The 21,348-nt window shown below is 44.0% G+C and overlaps 1 protein-coding gene across 2 annotated transcripts in view; it reads right to left on the bottom strand.

Annotated features, from left to right (window-relative positions):
- Positions 1–1,936: 1,936 nt before the first annotated feature.
- Positions 1,937–21,348, bottom strand: part of cped1 (cadherin-like and PC-esterase domain containing 1) — an 86,593-nt gene continuing 67,181 nt past the window's right edge. The window contains exons 15-21 of one of the 2 annotated variants that reach the window (XM_071332752.1): positions 10,667–10,784; positions 9,958–10,094; positions 6,575–6,795; positions 5,851–5,952; positions 5,638–5,725; positions 4,876–5,022; positions 1,937–3,703 (exon numbers count right to left, since the gene is read on the bottom strand). In XM_071332752.1, coding sequence (XP_071188853.1) covers positions 3,461–3,703; positions 4,876–5,022; positions 5,638–5,725; positions 5,851–5,952; positions 6,575–6,795; positions 9,958–10,094; positions 10,667–10,784 — 1,056 coding nt within the window. In that variant the 3' untranslated portion in view covers positions 1,937–3,460. The remainder of the gene's footprint in view (positions 3,704–4,875; positions 5,023–5,637; positions 5,726–5,850; positions 5,953–6,574; positions 6,796–9,957; positions 10,095–10,666; positions 10,785–21,348) is intronic. The other variant, XM_071332753.1, reaches the window with a different exon arrangement.

Here is a 21,348-nt window from a genome sequence, read left to right as displayed (position 1 = left end):
GCAGACGCGCATGTCCTACGAGATAATTGGACGGACGCGAAAAGAAAAAACCTAATCATGTCAGGCGAGAATAATGATAATTTCCCCCCGGAAAACGACCTTGAGTAATTTGAATGCATAACATATTTATAATAGGCCTACAATAGATTATCTCATACACAATTATTTGTGATAAACAAGGCCTGGTTATGAATTTTGAATTGAATACAAATGTAATTCCAACTAATCCTTGTGACAACCATATTTATATATTTTATCTATAATCATATTTAATGATTTCATATGCAATGGTTTCCAATTTTAAGATTCATATCAATCTACAGTTAGAGAAAATGTCCTCATGATTTCAACACATCGAAATCATCCTCTGAGTCAACATTTTTTCCCGGTGCTCGTGAATTGCGTAATATTCGTTAGGTTTAGAAGATTTGGAATCTCATTTTGCCATTGAAATGTATAGCTTAAATGAACAAAGGATTGATTCAAATGCAACGACAATAACCACATTCCCCATTGTGTAACCAATTATGTTTGAGCAAATATGTTCAATCACTATTGAATTGTTAGCCTTTTCCTGAATAATAAACATCATATGTACAGTCAGAGAGCAATTTCGACGAGACAATTTAATGACATTTTTAAAAGGGTTGACTGACCACCTTTCTGTTGAGTATATTGGACTGGGTTATAGGGCGGTATGGGGCAGACGAGGTGAGGTCTACTCAGCCCCCAGAAATGTCACAACCCCCCCCCCCCCCCCCAAGCCTTTCAAATTCCCCGACTAAAACAGTGCAGAGTGAAAGGTCTGCTTGAAATTTGACATCAGAGGTCGGAACCGCAGTGCAGGGCAGAGTCTACCATTCCTCCTTGGCGCGACAACAACCCAGGCGGCAGGCCCACCGTCTTCAGGGCTGGTACATGTGCCCGAAAGGCTAGCCTTTGTCTATAACCTTTTACATTAACCTTCCTTTCGATCGAGACTGTTGCGTCTACCTTACTCTATTCCCTCGCCCACTCAATGCTGTTATTTAGCCACATGTCGCACAAGACCATTCCATTTGACCATTCAACACTTTACGCACGCACTTGACTTTGTATGCGTTCCCTTTATTTGATCTACACACTGTAAAACCAACGTTTTTAACAAATATGGAAATATTTTCCATATATCGTTACATGTATTACATTTCATTGCGGTCATATAACCGTGTTAATAACGTTTTTTAGATAGGCCTAGGCTACATCATTTGAACACACCATTTTCAGTGTAAATATGCCTAAATAAAATGGACTGATAACTTTCTGGAATAAGGCTCTATCATGTCGTTGACCTCAAACACGATTTAGGCCTGCATTTAAATCTACATTAGTTTTACTTCTCGATCGTGTTGCTCGATCTCTGCCCAGATCACACGGTGGGTAGGGTGATTGGATGCGTCGGATTAGCGGGACATGACTGCAAAGAGGAGTCAGACAGGGCACATTACGCGCAAGACGGAGTTAAACCACATTACACCGACAACCATTTTATTATAGCACAGTTGTAGCCTAATTGAACATTTGTCTCCCCAATTATGTCCTTCTGAACGAGGTGACGCATGTATAGGCCTATGCGGGACAAGAAATTATGAAACTCTGGTCTTGGTGGCACGAAGGAAATTACAAAACGAAGAAGGAAAACAAGAGCGCGCCTCTGCCCATCTTCCTCAGAGCATCACACGGCTTCATACCTCTGCATGGTTGAATTGGGATGATGACTGTAAAAGGATTTGTCTAATACTGTGCGCAAACAGCATGTACAGGCTTATCCTCACGTTGTGCACAACTTAAAGAGGAAATATGCGATGCCAACATCCTAATTGTTTACAAGCTAGGGCTTTGTGGAACTTTTAAAATACAGTTTCATGCTTTCAGAACATAGTTTCTGGACACAAAGTTAAGTTAAGAAAATATATATTTTAATGTGAGAGTATTGTATCGGAATAACTCTTATATGTACCATCTGGAAACACAACGCTGAAGTTAGTGCCATTTGAAGATACATGTTCTTTAATAATAATAAATTAATAGTGTTGATAATATTTAGCATGAAGAAAATATGTCTTTCTGTTTTGTTTTCCTTCAAAATCACTGAATCAAATGATTAGGTTTGCTATCAATGTTCCATGGGACCACTAAACAGAGCTAAGCAGGTAGTCTCCACTCCTGTGTGTGTGCATGTGTTTGTGGCTATCTGTTACAATTACCTTCATCTTCACCAGCTCAGTTCCCTCCATACAAATGATCAGAGGACAGATCAGACAATATGTATAAATACATAGCATACATTACACTAGTCCTTCATTAGCATGTCAACAATATGCTGCATGTAAACCATTATACACTGATTATCAACATTATAGGCACGAATAAACAGATGTAGAAAAACCATGTAGAAATATAAGAAAATCATAACATAAGACATTCGCTTGAAGAATAGCTCAGCTTTCGTCACATCTTTGGCATAGAATAGAATACGCTGTGGTGTCCACAGGACACGCGGATGGATGAGGTACTGTATATGAGGAGGAACAGCTGGATATCCAAAAGTCCCTCCGATGGCGAGAGATAGGCTTTCCTGATGCACAAAGGCACACATCAAAAGTGGTTCTCGAACCTCTCCTCGGGGACCTCCAGACGTTTCACAATGTTGTTGTAGCCCCGAACTAGCTCACCTGATTAGTTGACAAGTTGAATCTGAATCAGGTGTGCTAGCTCTGGAATACATCAAACACATGGGATTGCCGGGGGTACACGAGGAGGGGATTGAGAACCAATGCTGTAAAACATTTCAACAACATTTCCACAACTATAAAACTATACAATTGTAAGGGTTTGTGCTGGAGCGTTGAGGAAGCATTGTCGGTTGGTGGGAGAGCAAGGCTTACATGTGGGATGTACACACGACACACTCCTTCAACAGTCACTCTCGCTCTCCTCTTTATTCTTTCTCCAGCTGCTTCCCTCGTCTTTTGGCAGTAGGCGAGCGATCCTCCTCTTCGACCATCTGGAAACCTCTACCTAGCAGAGGTAGCGGTCACATGACAGGGGGCCCAGTGTGTGGGCCAATCAGAGGAGGTCTGTGTGACAGACAGTGGTGATGTCTGTCACACGGCTGACCAGTCAGGACTCTCCTGTTACTCCAGCACTTCCTGGACGGAATGACCTCTCATTGTTTTAGAGAGATGCTTGTATGGACACACACACACACACACACACACACACACACACACACACACACACACACACACACACACACACACACACACACACACACACACACACACACACACACACACGCACACGCACACGCACACACACACACACACAGAGACACACACATGCACGTTAGTAAGCAAGGACACAAGTACACACACACACAGACACACTCACACACAGTCAGTGGTGGTGAGGGGTGGGTCTAGTTTCCCGTGTCTCTCACACACAGTCTGCTCAGCAGGATCTGCGAGTACACCTGGTTCACCGCTCCTCTCACATGATAGGTGGAGGAGTTAGACCCCGCCCACTGGTCCTGGTGCTGCAGGGTGGGCTGATCACTGAACCCGGTTCCAGTTCCACTGGTTCTGGTTCCAGGTTCCTCGCCGTGTCGAAGGAGCTTCATCTTCCTGTGTAGCGGAGCCTTGGAGAACGACAGCTTTTCAACCTTCAAGGAACACAGCGAGGAGAACCACGTCAACACCTCACCTCTAACACAACATCTACCTACTGACATTACACGGTAACAAGGTAACTAGACCATGGCCAGAGCTTGTACTACCGGAGGCTAGCTAACGTTGCCTGGGGTGTCACGGAACAGAACAGAGCGCAAACCCATCGTCACAGTCTGGGGTTCCTTTAATATAAACCACACTGGAACAATCCAAGCCTGACCTAAATCCTGAGATGACAGAAACCCTGTCCATCCCCTCAGGGGCTTGGGTTCGACATAACTACACTCATGGATGCCATACACCTTCTGGCTTCCTTATGGAAAACCCTGTTGTCACTTAAGACCCATACGAACTGGGAGGGGAGGGGCGGGGGTACAGAGGGGGGCACATGCCCTCGTATATATGACCGAAACCACTTCACAAGCGCCCTGGGGCCCAGCTGCTACCAACGTGGAGCTTTACTGCCCAATAAAACCCGGCCTAACGGCTAATTACTGATTAACCGATCCATGGGACAATTTTATAGCTGAATTAAAACAAGTGACTGTTCTTTATACAGGGAGCTGGAGAGGGGGCAGAAGGGGATTGTGTGTGTGTGTGTGTCTGTGTATGTGTGGTACAGCAGGATTTCCTTCTAGAAAGCTCCCTGACATGGAGGGGGATTGTTAAATCAAGAGGGCATAAGAACCGATTTCCTCTGGGCCCAGAAAATGGCAGTTCGGTATTTGGTTCTACCGTAGGGTTAAAGCCCAGGATTATTTAAGCCCAAAGATTCCCTCCTGGTAAATCGGCGTGGGCGCGAACAGTAATAGCAAGTATCCATAATAAAGTTATTTCAGAAATTACAGTCGGAGAGGGAGTCCATGGGGAAAGAACTTGCTGTGGATCTAGCTGTGCTCCCTGGTCACTGAGGTTTAGACAAACCATTAGTTATAATTGGTATCAATTACTGTATCCAGAGAGAGACATGCGATACCTGTGTTAAAGTGTTGGTAACATTGTGCTGTGATTTGAATAACTGACTAGGACGTAACCAAATGCTGAGAATGAATATAAACTACGATAAACAAAATGAACATGCTGAATTTCAATAAGGGTGGGGCAAGAACTTGGGGTACTGTCGTTTTTTTTTAGACGAGGGTGAAGGCGGGTTGAGAGGGGTTACCTCATGAAAATGGCAGGCGCACCGTCCCTGCAGGAACTCTTTGTAGCGGCCCATGGTGACACTGAATGTGTCTATGACCTCATACCCATAGTGCTTTGCGGCGGTGACGATGTTGCTGTTCTCTCTGTACAGCTCCTGTACTCCTCTCTGGGCAAGTTAAAGTAAGACAACAAAGAAGTAATCGCTACTCAACACAAGGAAAAACTATCTTAAAACATTCACATTGGGAGCCGTACCTTAGCCATAACATTTTTGTACAGTTCTCGGAGGCCCCTATTGCAACACGCCTGAAGTATAACTGACCTTTGAATTGAATTAGTTGTATTACTGTTGAACAGGTGCCCATTGCTGATGTTGGACCAGTCAGCATGTTGGAAGCCATGGACTATTAGCCAATAATGTTTTAGATAAATACACATGGCACGGGCAAAGGGCTATCCACCAGGTAACTAAGCACTGCCTTTTAAAAACTTTAACAGATACGCAGTAATGTGAACAGCGTGGAAAAATAATTAAGGGTGAAGAGAGAAGCTGAGGGGGAAAGAGAGAGAGTGAGAGAGTGATAGAGAGAGAGAGAGAGGAAGAACGAGAGAGAGAGAGAGTGACAGAGAGATAGAGAGAGAGAGAGGAAGAACGAGAGAGAGAGAGAGAGAGAGACTGTGACAGAGAGACAGAGAACCAGAGCAGTCAAACAGAGAAAAGAGTTGAGGAGGAGACACCAAGAGTGAAACTGAACGCACACAAACAGGAGGATGGACCTACCAGTGAGAGAGAGCGGATGCCGTCCACAGGGAGATGGAAGCCCATGCCCAGAGACTTCACCACCACCATGATATCCTGTAGCCCTTCCCTGGAGGAGAGAAATGGGTAATGAGGTCTATTCTTGGCCAGTGAATAGATTTAATTAAGCAGTTGCTAATTCCTGAACGGTCAGGAAGGGCGTTTGCCACAGAGTGTATGCATCAGTGGGTTTACCTCTCCAGCACTTCTCTCATGATCCTTAGGTGGTTGGTGTTGAGCCACTGGACACCTCCTGCCACCAGCACAGACTGACGGGAGTTCTCCAGGGGTCGCGACCTTCAGAGGGGATCAAATGTCAAAAAGACATCAGCTCAGCAGTAGGACTATGTCTATTGAACAGGCATAGGCACACATGCTGACAACGCGCTACTGCTTTCTCACACACACACACACACACACACACACACACACACACACACACACACACACACACACACACACACACACACACACACACACACACACACACACACACACACACACACACACACACACACACACACACACACACACACACACACACACACACACCACCTGCTGCTGCTCAGCATATCCTTCAGTAGCCACATCCAAAGCAGAGTGCGGTCCCAGAGAGAGAGTCGTGGTTGGGAGACCTGCTGTGTTAAATTACACTGTGACACGACTCCTAACACATGACTCTTAAACGCAGCCCCCGGCCCTTTGATCACAGCAACTGATTAAGGCTACCTCTCCATATGGGCTTCGAGTGTCTATGGGAGCTAAGAGCCAAAATGGCTTCTACATACATATGGTTTCTTGATGCCAATCTAACAGCTGATGAGTAGACTGCAGTGATAACAGGACATACTGTAGTGCAGCAGGGGTGCTAACGCCCACTCTCACCCATCCACCCACCCAGACTCCCCCTCTCCTTCACCTCAGTATGAGCTGCTCCAGGGCCCTCTGGAAGGTGGGTCTGTGGCTCTGCTCCAGCCAGAACTGGGGGTAGTAGGAGTAGGAGACGTGTGTGTGCCCCTGATTGACGTTGCGATAGACCAGGCTGTCGTGGGCCTTGCCCCAGTCCTCCAAACTAGAGTTGACCCGCTCCATCAGGAAGTACATCATCCCCCGATTAGTGGAGTCACCTATGAACATTACCTGAGTGGCAAGGATAATGGTTTTGACTTGACAGGATCAAGAACACCTGGGTTCTATTCAATAGGGCACACCGTAGAAAAACGTACCTAAGTGTTTTGGAGCAGAAAACGAAAATGAACATTTCTTATGGGACAAGTTCATTTAGTCCCTCCCTGTTTCAGCCCATTTCTTTGGTTTGCTGCCTAATGAATCTGGCCCAGTTTTCATTGAATTTGCACTTCAAAATGATTTCACTGTAGTTGACTGGCATGTACTTAAATATATAACTGCTGACCTTTATGGCTGACTGCAGCAGTGCCAAAATGTGAACACATGAAAGTCAAATCCCACTGGGCACACACTCGTTGAATCAACGCCGTCCCACGTCATTTCAATGAAATTACGTTCAACCAAAGTGGAAGAGACGTTGAATTGACGTCTGTGCCCAGTGGGATGCTTCTATTACGTCCAATCCACGTAACACAATATGACATATCAAAAGTGATATGACAGTGTCCAAGTCAGTTTCCAGCTAAGCCAATCAGAGTGTGTGAAAGAGCTTTTTCAAACACAGAACAGAGACAAAACAGATGGACTGTAGTTTAGGCGGCAAACATCTCATCTTTGTGAAAAGCTTCTGATTGTCCAACTCTGTTGATGAGAAAAAGGGGAAGGCCAGAGAAACATAACAAACACGACATCTAGAGCAAACTGACGTAACTCATAACTCATGCATCAAATCACTATTGATACTGATCCATATTAAAGTCTCCTGTCAGAAACAGTCAAGAGTTGAAACGTGAAAACCCAAAGGGGTAGGGTGTGTGAGGACAGGAAGTTGAGAGGCTTTATTAAAATGAGCTGCAATGTGAGCTAAATTGGCTAAAGCCCCACACTGACCTCCGACCTGGAAGTAACTGGCAACTCTTTCACAAACCACTATCCACATTCACCAGAGACAGCTTTCATTAAACCACTATCCACATTCCCTAGAGAGATTTGACTAAGCCTATAGAAAGCCCTAGGACTGTAATACCTACTATGGCTCTAAGGCAGTGGTATTCAAAGCCGGGGTCGCAAACTGCAGTGGGGTCGCCAAAATGTTTTTTTTTTATAGGAACAATAATTAAGAGTACAGATTGTTGTATGGGGCAATACACAAACATTTTTGAGAATGCTAATTTGAAAGATGCAATTTTATTGAGTAAATGTATTTATTGGTTTCTTTTCATTTTGATTAAATATGAAAATGCAATGAATCAAAGGTTATTTTGTTGATGTAAAAATCTAAATTGACCAATTTTAAGGTTGTGTCATTAGATTTGGGGTGGGAGTGCAATAAATTATTGGGGGAAAAATGGGGTCCCCAGAAATTCTGCCAGACAAAATGGGGTCCCCAGAAATTCTGGCAGACAAAATGGGGCTCCCAGAAATTCTGGCAGACAAAATGGGGTCCACGCTATTTAAAAAATATATAACACTTCTCTAAGGTATATACCTATTATGCCTTATATATTTCCTGGGTTGGTTTAACGGCTTTACGTCCCTGAGGGGGACGTACTGTGACACCAGTGCAGCAAACTACATGCCCTCCCATTAGCATTACTGGAGGATTTGAAGTAAAGGCTAAGACTTTAGTTCATACAGTATACTGCTTCTGTCCCTCCACCACTCATTCTGTCCTCAGCTCTGCCAACCCCTGCTGGGTTTACAGACCTATTCATACAGCGTCATATAAACCCCACTCCCTCACCTCAGAGGCATCATACCATAGCCTACCTCATCTACCCTCACCACCTGGCTTCAATGAGAGGGAGAGAGTGAGAGAGAAAAAGAAAAACAGAGATGTTTGAGGGATGGCTTAGCCCTCAAAATAACTCACAAGGGAAATGTGCTAGACACTGCCTTGTCTTGTTATCCTTACATGATCATCTCTGGTCCATCTTTAGACCAGATGCATGCTGGTTAGCGTAGTCTTAACACACATATCTGTCCACACCTTTCTCACACTCAGTGCTGACCAAGCACACTCTAAAGAGCCTGACCAGTACACCTGGCTTCCATATCATTCCGTTATCCCCTGTGCAGTATCTCTCACACACATAGACATAGTGCGTGTGTGTGCACGTGCGCAAGTTTTATGCATGTGGAAAATATTAGCACTCTCACTGAATCTGTCGGCGCTGCTGTCTGTCTGGATACATGTGTCGTCTTTGATGACTCAACTGGAGGGCCTTGTTAGCGCCTAGTTAGCACCCAGTTAGCGCCCGCTGCTAACCTGCCCCAACTACCTCCCGCTTTTGGGGAACAAGCTCATTTCTAATCTGTACTGTTAGTAGATTGTGGGACAGTAACCTGAGAAGAGAGCTAGCTAGGAACATGAGAGCAGTGCCTGAACTCAGGTCATGGACTATGGACATACACTGCTTGTCGAACATCTCATTCCAAAATCATGGGCATTAATATGGAGTTGGTTCCCCCTTTGCTGCTATAACAGCCTCTTCTGAGAAGGCTTTCCACTAGATGTTGGAACATTGCTGCGGGGACTTGCTTCCATTCAGGCACAAGAGCATTAGGGAGGTTGAGGAAAGATGTTGGGCGATTAGGCCTGGCTCGAAGTCGGCGTTCAAATTCATTCCAAAGGTTTTCGATGGGGTTGACGTCAGGGCTCTGTGCAGGCCAGTCAAGTTCTTTGACACTGATCTGGACAAACCATTATGTATGGACCTCGTTTTGTGCACGGGGGCATTGTCATGCTGAAACAGGAAAGGGCCTTCCCCAAACTGTTGCAACAAAGTTGGAATCACAGAATCGTCTAGAATGTCATTGTATGCTGTAGCGAGAACAGAGAACAAGTTTCCACTGCTCCAGAGTCGAATGGCGGCGAGCTTCGCACCACTCCAGCCAACGCTTGGTACTGTGCATGGTGATCTTAGACTTGTGTGCGGCTACTCGGCCATGGAGTGGTGTACTTTTGGCCATGTAGTGTATGTGATTGTGTCTCAGTGTAAACAAGGTATGACGTGATTGTTATTTTCTCATAAAATCTATTTTTGAGCTTAGTTGTGGTCAATTTGCAGTTAAAAAATTATTATAATTATGTTCTGGCCCCACGACCATCCACTTCGACAAAAATCGCCCCCACTGATGAATTTATTTGCCTAACCCTGCCTTAGGGCTTACCTTCCTGTACATCATGCAGTCCTGCAGCTGGGGGAGGTCCAGCAAGGGGTGGTAACAGCCCTCGGGTTGCCAGGCAACCTCTCTCCAGTCACAGGTCCGGTTGTCGGCACAGCTGAGGCAAGGAACCACCCAACGACCTGGGGAGAGAAGAAGAGAGGGAGGGTAAGAAATGGAGAGAGAAGAAGAGGGAGGGAAAGAAATGGAGAGAGAAGAAGGACAGGCAATCAGAAGTGGATGAAGTGGTTAATTGTTCCTGCTCCAAAAAACATATCTATATTCATTAATAAACTATTTCCATGAACAAAACCTAGACAGACTTTTCACCAGCAAAGCTTCACAGTGTGAGAGTTATAATTCTACACACACACATCACATTGCTCTCCCTGCTGACATTTATTCTCTGCCCTGCAGGGTAGGATATTGGCTGAGTTTAACCTCTGACCTTTTGCACTTCAAATCAAAGGGCAGAGTGTGTTGGCCGCTTAAATCAGCCTTGTACAGATACACACACAGCAAGGTTTCATATGGACATCTGGGCACGTATGCATAACATTTCAGAGCGATGAGAATTATTTCTAAGTAGAACATTTCTGAGGATCCTGTAGTGAAATTATTTTTCTGACAGTAATTCATAAAGCCTTTCAGCTATTTATGGAACGTAATCTATAAAAACAATGTGAAGTAATATCTTTGGGGGGGGGAAAGAGACCTGGTACATCCCCAGAGGTGCAGGGCCGAGTTGGGGCCTGGGGCTCGCCTGGAGAGAGTGGCCCAGGGAGTGGCTCCAAACCACAGGGCTGATCTGGTTGCACCACCAGGCCACAGTCCTGCGTAGACACAGGGAGAGAGAGATAGATGAGATTATGAGGAATGGTCCATTGTACTGGGAGGCTGAGGGAACTCCATCATGTTGAGTTGATGTTGTAATCTAGTATCCATTCAGTGCTATTGTTGTGGTTTCCATTCAGTGCTATTGTTCTAGGATCCATTCAGTGCTATTGTTCTAGTATCCATTCAGTGCTATTGTTCTAGTTTCCATTCAGTGCTATTGTTCTAGTATCCATTCAGTGCTATTGTTCTAGTATCCATTCAGTGCTATTGTTCTAGTATCCAGTCAGTGCTATTGTTGTAGTATCCATTCAGTGCTATTGTTATAGTTTCCATTCAGTGCTATTGTTCTAGTATCCATTCAGTGCTATTGTTCTAGTATCCATTCAGTGCTATTGTTCTAGTATCCATTCAGTGCTATTGTTCTAGTATCCATTCAGTGCCATTGTTCTAGTATCCATTCAGTGCTATTGTTCTAGTATCCATTCAGTGCTATTGTTCTAGTATCCATTCATTGCTATTGTTCTAGTATCCAGTCAGTGCTATTGTTGTAGTATCCATTCAGTGCTATTGTTCTAGTATCCATTCAGTGCTATTGTTCTAGTATCCATTCAGTGCTATTGTTCTAGTATCCATTCAGTGCCATTGTTCTAGTATCCATTCAGTGCTATTGTTCTAGTATCCATTCAGTGCTATTGTTCTAGTATCCATTCATTGCTATTGTTCTAGTATCCATTCAGTGCTATTGTTGTAGTATCCATTCATTGCTATTGTTGTAGTATCCAGTCAGTGCTATTGTTGTAGTATCCATTCATTGCTATTGTTCTAGTATCCAGTCAGTGCTATTGTTCTAGTATCCAGTCAGTGCTATTGTTCTAGTATCCATTCAGTGCTATTGTTCTAGTATCCAGTCAGTGCTATTGTTCTAGTATCCATTCAGTGCTATTGTTCTAGTATCCAGTCAGTGCTATTGTTGTAGTATCCATTCATTGCTATTGTTCTAGTATCCATTCAGTGCTATTGTTGTAGTATCCATTCATTGCCATTGTTCTAGTATCCAGTCAGTGCTATTGTTGTAGTATCCATTCATTGCTATTGTTCTAGTATCCAGTCAGTGCTATTGTTGTAGTATCCATTCATTGCTATTGTTCTAGTTTCCATTCAGTGCTATTGTTGTAGTATCCATTCATTGCTATTGTTCTAGTATCCAGTCAGTGCTATTGTTGTAGTATCCATTCATTGCTATTGTTCTAGTTTCCATTCAGTGCTATTGTTCTAGTATCCATTCAGTGCTATTGTTCTAGTATCCATTCAGTGATATTGTTCTAGTATCCATTCAGTGCTATTGTTCTAGTATCCATTCAGTGCTATTGTTCTAGTATCCATTCAGTGCTATTGTTCTAGTATCCATTCAGTGCTATTGTTCTAGTATCCATTCATTGCTATTGTTGTAGTTTCCATTCAGTGCTATTGTTCTAGTATCCATTCAGTGCTATTGTTCTAGTATCCATTCAGTGCTATTGTTCTAGTATCCATTCAGTGCTATTGTTCTAGTATCCATTCAGTGCTATTGTTCTAGTATCCATTCAGTGCTATTGTTCTAGTATCCATTCATTGCTATTGTTGTAGTATCCATTCAGTGCTATTGTTCTAGTTTCCATTCAGTGCTATTGTTCTAGTATCCATTCAGTGCTATTGTTCTAGTATCCATTCAGTGCTATTGTTCTAGTTTCCATTCAGTGCTATTGTTCTAGTATCCATTCAGTGCTATTGTTCTAGTATCCATTCAGTGCTATTGTTCTAGTATCCATTCAGTGCTATTGTTCTAGTATCCATTCAGTGCTATTGTTCTAGTATCCATTCAGTGCTATTGTTCTAGTATCCATTCAGTGCTATTGTTCTAGTATCCATTCAGTGCTATTGTTCTAGTATCCATTCAGTGCTATTGTTCTAGTATCCATTCAGTGCCATTGTTCTAGTATCCATTCAGTGCTATTGTTCTAGTATCCATTCAGTGCTATTGTTCTAGGATCCATTCAGTGCTATTGTTCTTGTATCCATTCAGTGGTATTGTCCTAGTATCCATTCAGTGCTATTGTTCTAGTATCCATTCAGTGCCATTGTTCTAGTATCCATTCAGTGCTATTGTTCTAGTATCCATTCAGTGCTATTGTTCTAGGATCCATTCAGTGCTATTGTTCTAGTATCCATGTTGTCACGATGAAACACAGTAATGCAAATGTCAGGTTGGGGTAGATTTATGACCATATGAATTCAACAATTCAACTCATCTGACCATTCATACAACCATATAGACGATGGAAATCTCCTTTGTCAAAGGCTTTCATAGCTGTAGTTGTGTACTGATAGGAATGGTAATGTTTTCCCCTCTCTGTTTGAGTTATGGGAGGCAGTTACTGTAAAACAAGTCTCCGACCACTGAGTCATCCCTGTCTCAATCTTTATTTTATTTAACCCTTAATTTACCAGGTAATGGTAATGACCTTTCTGCCATTAACTCACACTGTGTAGGGTGCCGTCTTTCGGATGGGACGTTAAACGGGTGTCCTGACTCTCTGAGGTCATTAAAGATCCCATGGCACTTATCGTAAGAGTAGGGGTGTTAACCCCGGTGTCCTGGCTAAATTCCCAATCTGGCCCTCAACCATCACGGTCACCTAATAATCCCCAGTTTACAATTGGCTCATTCATCCCCCTCCTCTCCCCTGTAACTATTCCCCAGGTCGTTGCTGCAAATGAGAACGTGTTCTCAGTCAACTTACCTGGTAAAATAACGGTAAAATTAAAAAATTAAAAAAATGTGTTTCCATCTCTCTTTTGGGCCCTCTCTTTTCTCACTTCTCTCTTTTCTCACAATCTTTCACTTCTTTACTCATTTCTCGCCATCACTCCCTTCTTTCTCTCTTCCCTTCGGTATTAGAGAGCTTGGCGGTGGGCGCTGTCCCTCTCCTTGAGGTTGGTGGTGGTGGGGGGTCAAATGGTTGGAGGTGAGGGGTCAGAGGTCAAACAAACCTAACCAGATGAATGACAGCGGCCGGGAAGCTACGTATCGCAGGGGCCCCGTGGGAGCCGCCCGACCGTCTGGCCCTGAGTACAGAGACACCGCCAGGCACCTCCTCTTATATCGGGCTTGCGGCGCGACTGAACCTCACACACACAAACATAGATGCCCCCCACACACACACTTACACACATACACTTTCCCTTTCAAAAGGGCCATGAAGAAACTGAACCTCACACACACACCCACCCAACCTCCCTCCCTCCCTCTGAGGGTCTTCAGTTCACACGTCCACACCACATTCCCCACGGCTCCGGCGCAGCTCTCAACAAAGTGCCACAAGACAACTTAACAGGGATTTTCTTGTTCGTACCTGTGCACAGTGTACACGCCACAAACACAGAGGCCCCGGGGTCTGAGGGAGCCGCCTGGGGCCACGGCCCGACCGCCGTTATGGAGGAAACGCACCGCGGCCACCTTTCATCCTTCCCTCCATCCCTCTTCTTAAAACGGACCGGAGAGTCTTGCTGCCACGTAAAAAAGATCTGTATCTTTTTTTGTATCGGTCATCTCTTTATTTCTCTCTGCCCTTTCTCCATCTTTTCCCTCTCTTTCTCTCAACCTCCCTCTTTCTTTTTCAGTGGCAGGTACGCATATAGACCAGCATTTTGTCTGATGTCAAGTTCTCTTTCCCCCTCCTTGAAATTAATTCTCCAACAGGGAGCTTTAATAGTATCCCCCAACACCAGCCCTCAGTGAAAACCCCTGATTCATGGACAATCAATTCTCAGCCAGGCTCCCCGATAGGACTCTCCTAACGTCACATTCAGTTAATAAAGTGCTGAAAACCAAGAGATGGTTGGTTGCCACCAAGGGATTAGAGAGCAGTACTTCAGAGGAGAATGTAGTGTGTGTGTGTGTGTGTGTGTGTTGACTTGGTTATAAGGTTCTGAGTTCAACACTACAGTAATCTGCATTGATCAAAGAGCTATGCTAACCAACCTCGATACAAGGGAGTGCTAATCCCTGACACACACACACACACACACACACACACACACACACACACACACACACACACACACACACACACACAGCTAATCCGACCGTGCTCTCCATTAGATCATAGCTGCTTGTCTCTGTGCCAAGTGGCCTTGTTAAGACACCACTACCTGCCTTTGTTGGAGCAGACACAAAGGCTGGTCAATCTACCGACTCCAATCCTCCAGGACCAAAAGGACCCTACTCATTAGAGAAGCCAGCTTAGTAGGAAGACAAGTAGGGGTTGAGATCGGAACAAAAAGTTAATTGGGGGAAAAAGGAATAACACAAAATAATAAATATTTGGGGATATAATAAATATTTTGAGAATTCTGTCTCAGAAGGGTATCAAGCTTTTCCTGTCAATGCGTCAACAGTAGGGTGAGAATGCCAGCTGAATCTGGCAAGCAGAGAGGGAGCTTGGATAACGGAGCTCGGCTTGGGAAGTAGTAGCACAAGGTAAACACACCCAGGCATAGGAGTGTACAAACACACACTCCAAAAATCACTCCTCTGAAGATAGGTTCGGTCTAATCCTGAATAAAACAATACAACTGTATAAAACAATAAAGCTAGGGGAAACCTCAGTCTTCATGCCGGGTCTCCCAGTGGTTGTTGGCTGCTGTTGAGACGACAGGCAAATCCCTAGAAAGACTGCTGAAATACACTGAGTTCCTTCAGGGCAGTTATACTGTAAAGTACTGGATTCCTCTCCTCAGAGAGTCAATTTTATGGTTATAGGAGAGCCTCTGACTCCCAAAGAACACAGTGGAAATAAAATAACTGAACCAGTAAAAAGTGTTGTAAATATCATCGTCGAAATACAATAGAAATACCAGCCTTGAGCAAAATAACTCTTAGGTTTTACCGGTTTGATTGATCAGTAAAGATCTTCAGAGTAAATGCAATACAGTATATATAATAACGAGAGAGACATTCCGAGGTAACAATTTATAATCTGCAACGTTATTAAAGCCTCCTTTCATAATCCGTTTTTAGGTGGTTGACACAACCAGTTGTGACAGCTTGAACAGCCACCTTAAAAGCTGGAGTCCTTAATGGTGAACCTGCCACGTCCATTTGTGATACTACAACAACAAAAGTTACTGCAAACAACCACCACTGTTTTTCCCCCTCTGACGTCATCGCACACACGATAAAAGAGCACAATATGTACTGCCATTGTTTTGTACCATGCTGCGCGACGCTCCTCAGTACGTCAACAAAAACAGTGACAACGGGTGTGGGGCGGCCAGTGACCCTGTTTCCCCCTAATGGGTGGTGAGGCGGCCAGTGACCCTATTTCCCCCTAATGCAGATTCCATCTGAGGCCCTTTATACTCATACTCTTATACGGGTTGAAAATGGCAGATTCAGGCACTGATAAGCGGCTAAATTGGAACGCAGTGGCTGTACAGTAACATGCTATAAATGACTTCAGACCTCAGGCTCTGCGCTTCACAGCGCTGTGTGGGTTTTGACTGACAGGCGTTCTGAACTTGAGCACAGCGCGCGACAAGAAGTTGCCCCCATCCCTCCTGCTAATTGGGCAACTTTTGCCAACATGTTGTCGTCTGAGTGAGGGAAATGCTGTAAATGAAGAGGACTCATTGTATTTTGAAAGACGTTGAGGATTATAATAAATACAGATTTAATGTCATACAAGCAAGCCAAACACCTGTGAGTCCAAATGTCCACTTCACATTTCTATATCATAAAACTAGTGGTCATAAACATGTCAATGTTTATGACCACTACAAGATGACCTGACGTCATACCCTGGGTTGTTCCCGAACAGAATGCACGCATGACAAAATTACGATCTGTTTCTCTGAATTGCCCTGTGAAAGCCTCGTAATTTATAATTTAGCTAGTCATATTAGCAACAGAACACGCTTTCAAATGATGGCCACCTGACCCAATTTGAGATGAAAAATTGTCCGTTTTTAGATTGCGTAAACAACAACAGTAATTGTGTGATGGAGGGGATGCAGGGCAGTCTTCCAAACAAAACAACTACAAGTGTACTTGCTCTAGTTCCTCAAAGGCACGGCTAAGAGAGATCAAAAAAGCACCTTATAGTTGAAGACTCTTCTTTGAGATAAAAGTGTATTGAAATTACTCAGGAACTGTGCACACTTTGAAGAGGTGTGTGTCCACTTGGAGACACCAGTTAGTCCTCTCACTCAAACCCTTGTCATTGTTTGGTCTTATGATGCACCTACCCCACGTTACTGAATGTATCCAGAGTGCTTTCAGATTTCGTTAATCAACAAATGTGGCCAAAGTACAGTAAATGTAAAATGCACATAAAATCAACAGTGTAATGTTTGGATTCAGTCTTGGTGAACTGTTGTGTCCTCAATTTTGGTCTAATCATTTCCCCATAACCTCAAAACTGATCCCTTTCAATTGCTACCATGGTTATGCATATGCTTTTCATCATTCTCCTGTAAGAAACATTTACATGTAGCCATATCCATATAGGCCAATTCCCACGAGTGTAAAGGGTTAAAGAGCATTTCATATAATCTGTCATCAATAGGATTTGATCAGATGCTATTAGGTTGTAATCCTAATCTGTCACGCTTGGGGCTAAAACCCCAATTTTCCGTAGGTCTATCTGGGCTCCCCACCATATCCCAACAACAGAAGGAAAACACTAAACGGTCACGTACACTTAGACAAGTATTCTCTGGCAGACTAGTTGTTTTGCGCTAAAAACGGCACAACATCCATTTCTGTCAAATCGCGTGTATTGTATTGGCTTTTGTTATTCGTTTCTTGTGAGAGAGGGGAAAAGAACGAAAGGGTAGAGTATTTTCTGGCTAGAATACTGTTTTCACTTCTACCCTAGTTGAAGTATATACGCCATGTATTTCATAAATGTTGACATGTTAACAAGACTGCTGCCTGCCATCTGAGGAAATGTTATTTTAGTTCTTGTGGGAAAATGACATTTTACTCTCCGGTGTGGGAATGAATGGGAGGAGGGAGTTAGGGAGGACGAGTGAAAGAGTGGAATATTCAACACATTAGAGAATGACACACACACACACACACACACACACACACACACACACACACACACACACACACACACACACACACACACACACACACACACACACACACACACACACACACACACACACACACACACACACACACACACACACACACACACACACACACACACACACACACACACACACACACACATCCCTGTATTGCTTACTACTTCCCTAAGCATGCATCTGATCAAACCAGCCTCTCTGATGCACCGTAGCCCTCACAAACCATTGGCTGTCCAATCAAAATGAATCACAGGTCACTATGTATCTGTTGAACACGGACATGGTCTTGAAGACGTAAACAACCCTTGTTAGAGTGACGTTGATTAGACCATAGGGATAGACCATAAACCATGGAATGGGTTCCCCTTCAGTCATTACATCACCAAGTCATTATTGCAGACAGATAGTGACCAAGAACCACACCACAGAATGTGGGAGGATGCAGGTTCCACTAGGTTCCATCCAGGGCCCTGAGTGTTCACGTCTACCACCCTCTGAGCTTCCCAGATGTCTTCTGATCGCACTCCCAGTGGTCCAAGCGGAAGAGAGGAATCCTACCGCCAGTCACGCACGGAGGAGGACTATCAAAGAATTATGGGATGAATATAAACAAGTTTGTCATACCATGTGATTGTAATGACAGGGAAAATTGCTGTGGGACATGGTAGAGAAAAAGACGGACTTCTGAGAAGTTTGTTGTGTGTACACCAGTCTCCAGCCACTCTAAACATCAAAGTAGAGCTTATAAAATGTCTAGCACTATCCCAAAGGAGATACGGAATATTGCATGAATAGGGCTATAGGATTAGGAGATCATCGCACGCACCCACACACACACACACACACACGCACACGCACACGCACACGCACACACTCTGCAGTATAACAGTCTTTCAGAATGCTTATGGTCAGCCATCAGATAAGAGTTCCTTATTACACACAGAGGAAATGAGAAGAGTTCTGAACTGACAGCTCTAACGCTCAGACCTCTACCCCAGAACCACAGAGGAGCCGGCGCAACATGATACACACACACAAACACACATTTATTACCACACACACATCCTTATCAATCGGTGACCCTCTGACCCACATACACACACACACTTCTCCTGCTTTCCTCCTCTCATCAAGGGGCAGCGTGTGTGTGGTAACAAATGTGTGTGTGTGTGTATCATGTTGCGGTGGCTCCTCTGGGTCTCAATGGGCTTTTCCTGGTTAATTAAAGGTTCAATCAAAAATACAAGCGAGTAATACCTGTACAATGCGTCACACTGGAAGGTATGAACAAACGCATACAAAAAAAATCATGATAAAAGACATGAAGACCTTTTGGTAGGAAGTCCCATGATGGCACTATGAAGTACAGAGTGCCAAGTCAAAAGGGGAAAGAAACCCAGCCAGATCCCAGAGGAAACAACGGTCAGCCAATCTGGAATGTGTTTGCCACACAGCGATATCCACACTGCCAAATGTTCAATCACTTGCAGCTCACAAGGACTTTCCCAGCCTCTCAGCTCAGCCAGTGTAAGATATGTACGCAGATTCCTAGAAGTACAATCACAATTGCGCCAGAATGTTGCGGATTTTAATTCATGAAATTTCAAGGGGGATAAAAAAAACTGTTTCAATTCCATGCATTCTGTTTCTATGGGAAAACAATGACTTCCTCAACTAGGTTATTCATCTATATCCATTCCTAACTCTCAGCCTGAAAGCGCTCAGTTCATGGAGGAACGTTGAACCATCAGAGCCACCATATGGCCATTAGGAGACTTTACTACCAATCACATAAACTAACACATATAATGACTGTGTGGTCATTTAAAGTATGTTTTAACCATACAGTCCTTCCTCCACATCCACATCCACAACAACAACCATGATGTAACCTGGCAACAGAGTGACCACTGGAAACCGCAGGCTGAGATGACCAGTCCCTATGACCGTGTAAAGATCATCAGAGCATGAGTTGCTAAAGCTAACATGAGCGTTAGCCGCAAGCACTAGCCCCTACTAAGTGAAATGGAGCCATGCGAGCGCTATTGATCCACTGCAGTGAGGACCAGAACTGGAGAACCTGGGAAACCTATAACAAGAGTCCAGGCCAGGAATGAGTCATCCCAACCCAACTCCAGAGGTTCAACAAGGGTTTGTTTGTGCCAGGTATTAAACTTCATCTGGTATTGTACTGGTTTTCTGGGACTCAGATCTGGCCAATGGAAGGTTAGGCAGTCCAGTTCTTATGGGCAGTCCATTGCGAGCTTTGTTGTCGTTAGGAGCGCGCCGAGAAAGACACAGGGAGACAAAGACAGGAACAGAGAGACATAGAAATCGAGATGGAGAGACAGGAACAAAGACGGAGAGAAAGAGGACTAAAGTGATTGAGAAGTCTTGGTAAGCCCAGAGTCTTAGTGAGCCAGTCAGTCAGTAGTAGACAGCCCAAACTCAGAGAACGACGTCGTCATGGCAGGAGAGCCAAATGAACAGTGACTGGTGGAATATTCGGTGGATAATGGTACAGTTATTGCAACATGCACCCATTATTGGGCTGCCGCGACCACAAACGAGAGATGCAGGGGCAGGAGTCACTTAAATGGAACCCCTGATTGGGAGCGAGCGTAGAGCTGCATTTACTAGATCATACACCCCCTTTTCTCTTTAACAGAGCCCACTACTCATGCCAGAAGCCGGATAAAGTCCCAACCGCATCTGTAAAGGTTTAATAGCAGTAGGATTCTATGTTTTTACCGTTCCAAATCAATGTTTACAGATCTGCACTTAAAACTTCTTGTCAATAGGGGGGCGCTGTTTTCACTTTGGAAAAAATCGTGCCCAATTTAAACAGCCTCGTACTCTATTCTAGATCATACAATATGCATAGTATTATTACTATTGGATAGAAAACACTCTCAAGTTTCTAAAACTGTTTTAATTATATCTGTGAGTAAAACAGAACTCATTTGGCAGCAAACTTCCATACAGGAAGTGAAAAATCTGAAAACGAGGCTCTGTTTCAGGGCCTGCCTATTCAACTGGCTTTTATTTATCGATATACATGCACTTCATACGCCTTCCACTAGATGTCAACAGGCAGTGGAAGGTGGAATGGGGTGTCTAGCTTGATCTGAGGTCGAACAAGAGCTTTTGGAGTGACAGGTCTGCCATTTTGTCAGTTTTCCAAGGCGCGCGAAGGAGCTCCACATTGTCTTCTGAAAAGCGTTCGGTATACACGGCGAATATCTCCGGCTCTGATTTTATTTGATACATATTAGAAAAACATCATAAAGTAGTTTTTTTCAACCGAGTTTTATCAGTTTATTCAACGTTTATTGGGACTTTTGGAGTTTTCCGTTCTTTGCGCCAAGAGAGGATGGGAATGTTAGCAACCTTGGCTAGCATTGTGGCACGAATTCGACAGAA

This window comes from Salvelinus alpinus, chromosome 11 (genome assembly GCF_045679555.1).
Source record: "Salvelinus alpinus chromosome 11, SLU_Salpinus.1, whole genome shotgun sequence".
Taxonomy (NCBI): domain Eukaryota; kingdom Metazoa; phylum Chordata; class Actinopteri; order Salmoniformes; family Salmonidae; genus Salvelinus; species Salvelinus alpinus.
This window is presented reverse-complemented; position numbering and strand designations above follow the sequence as displayed.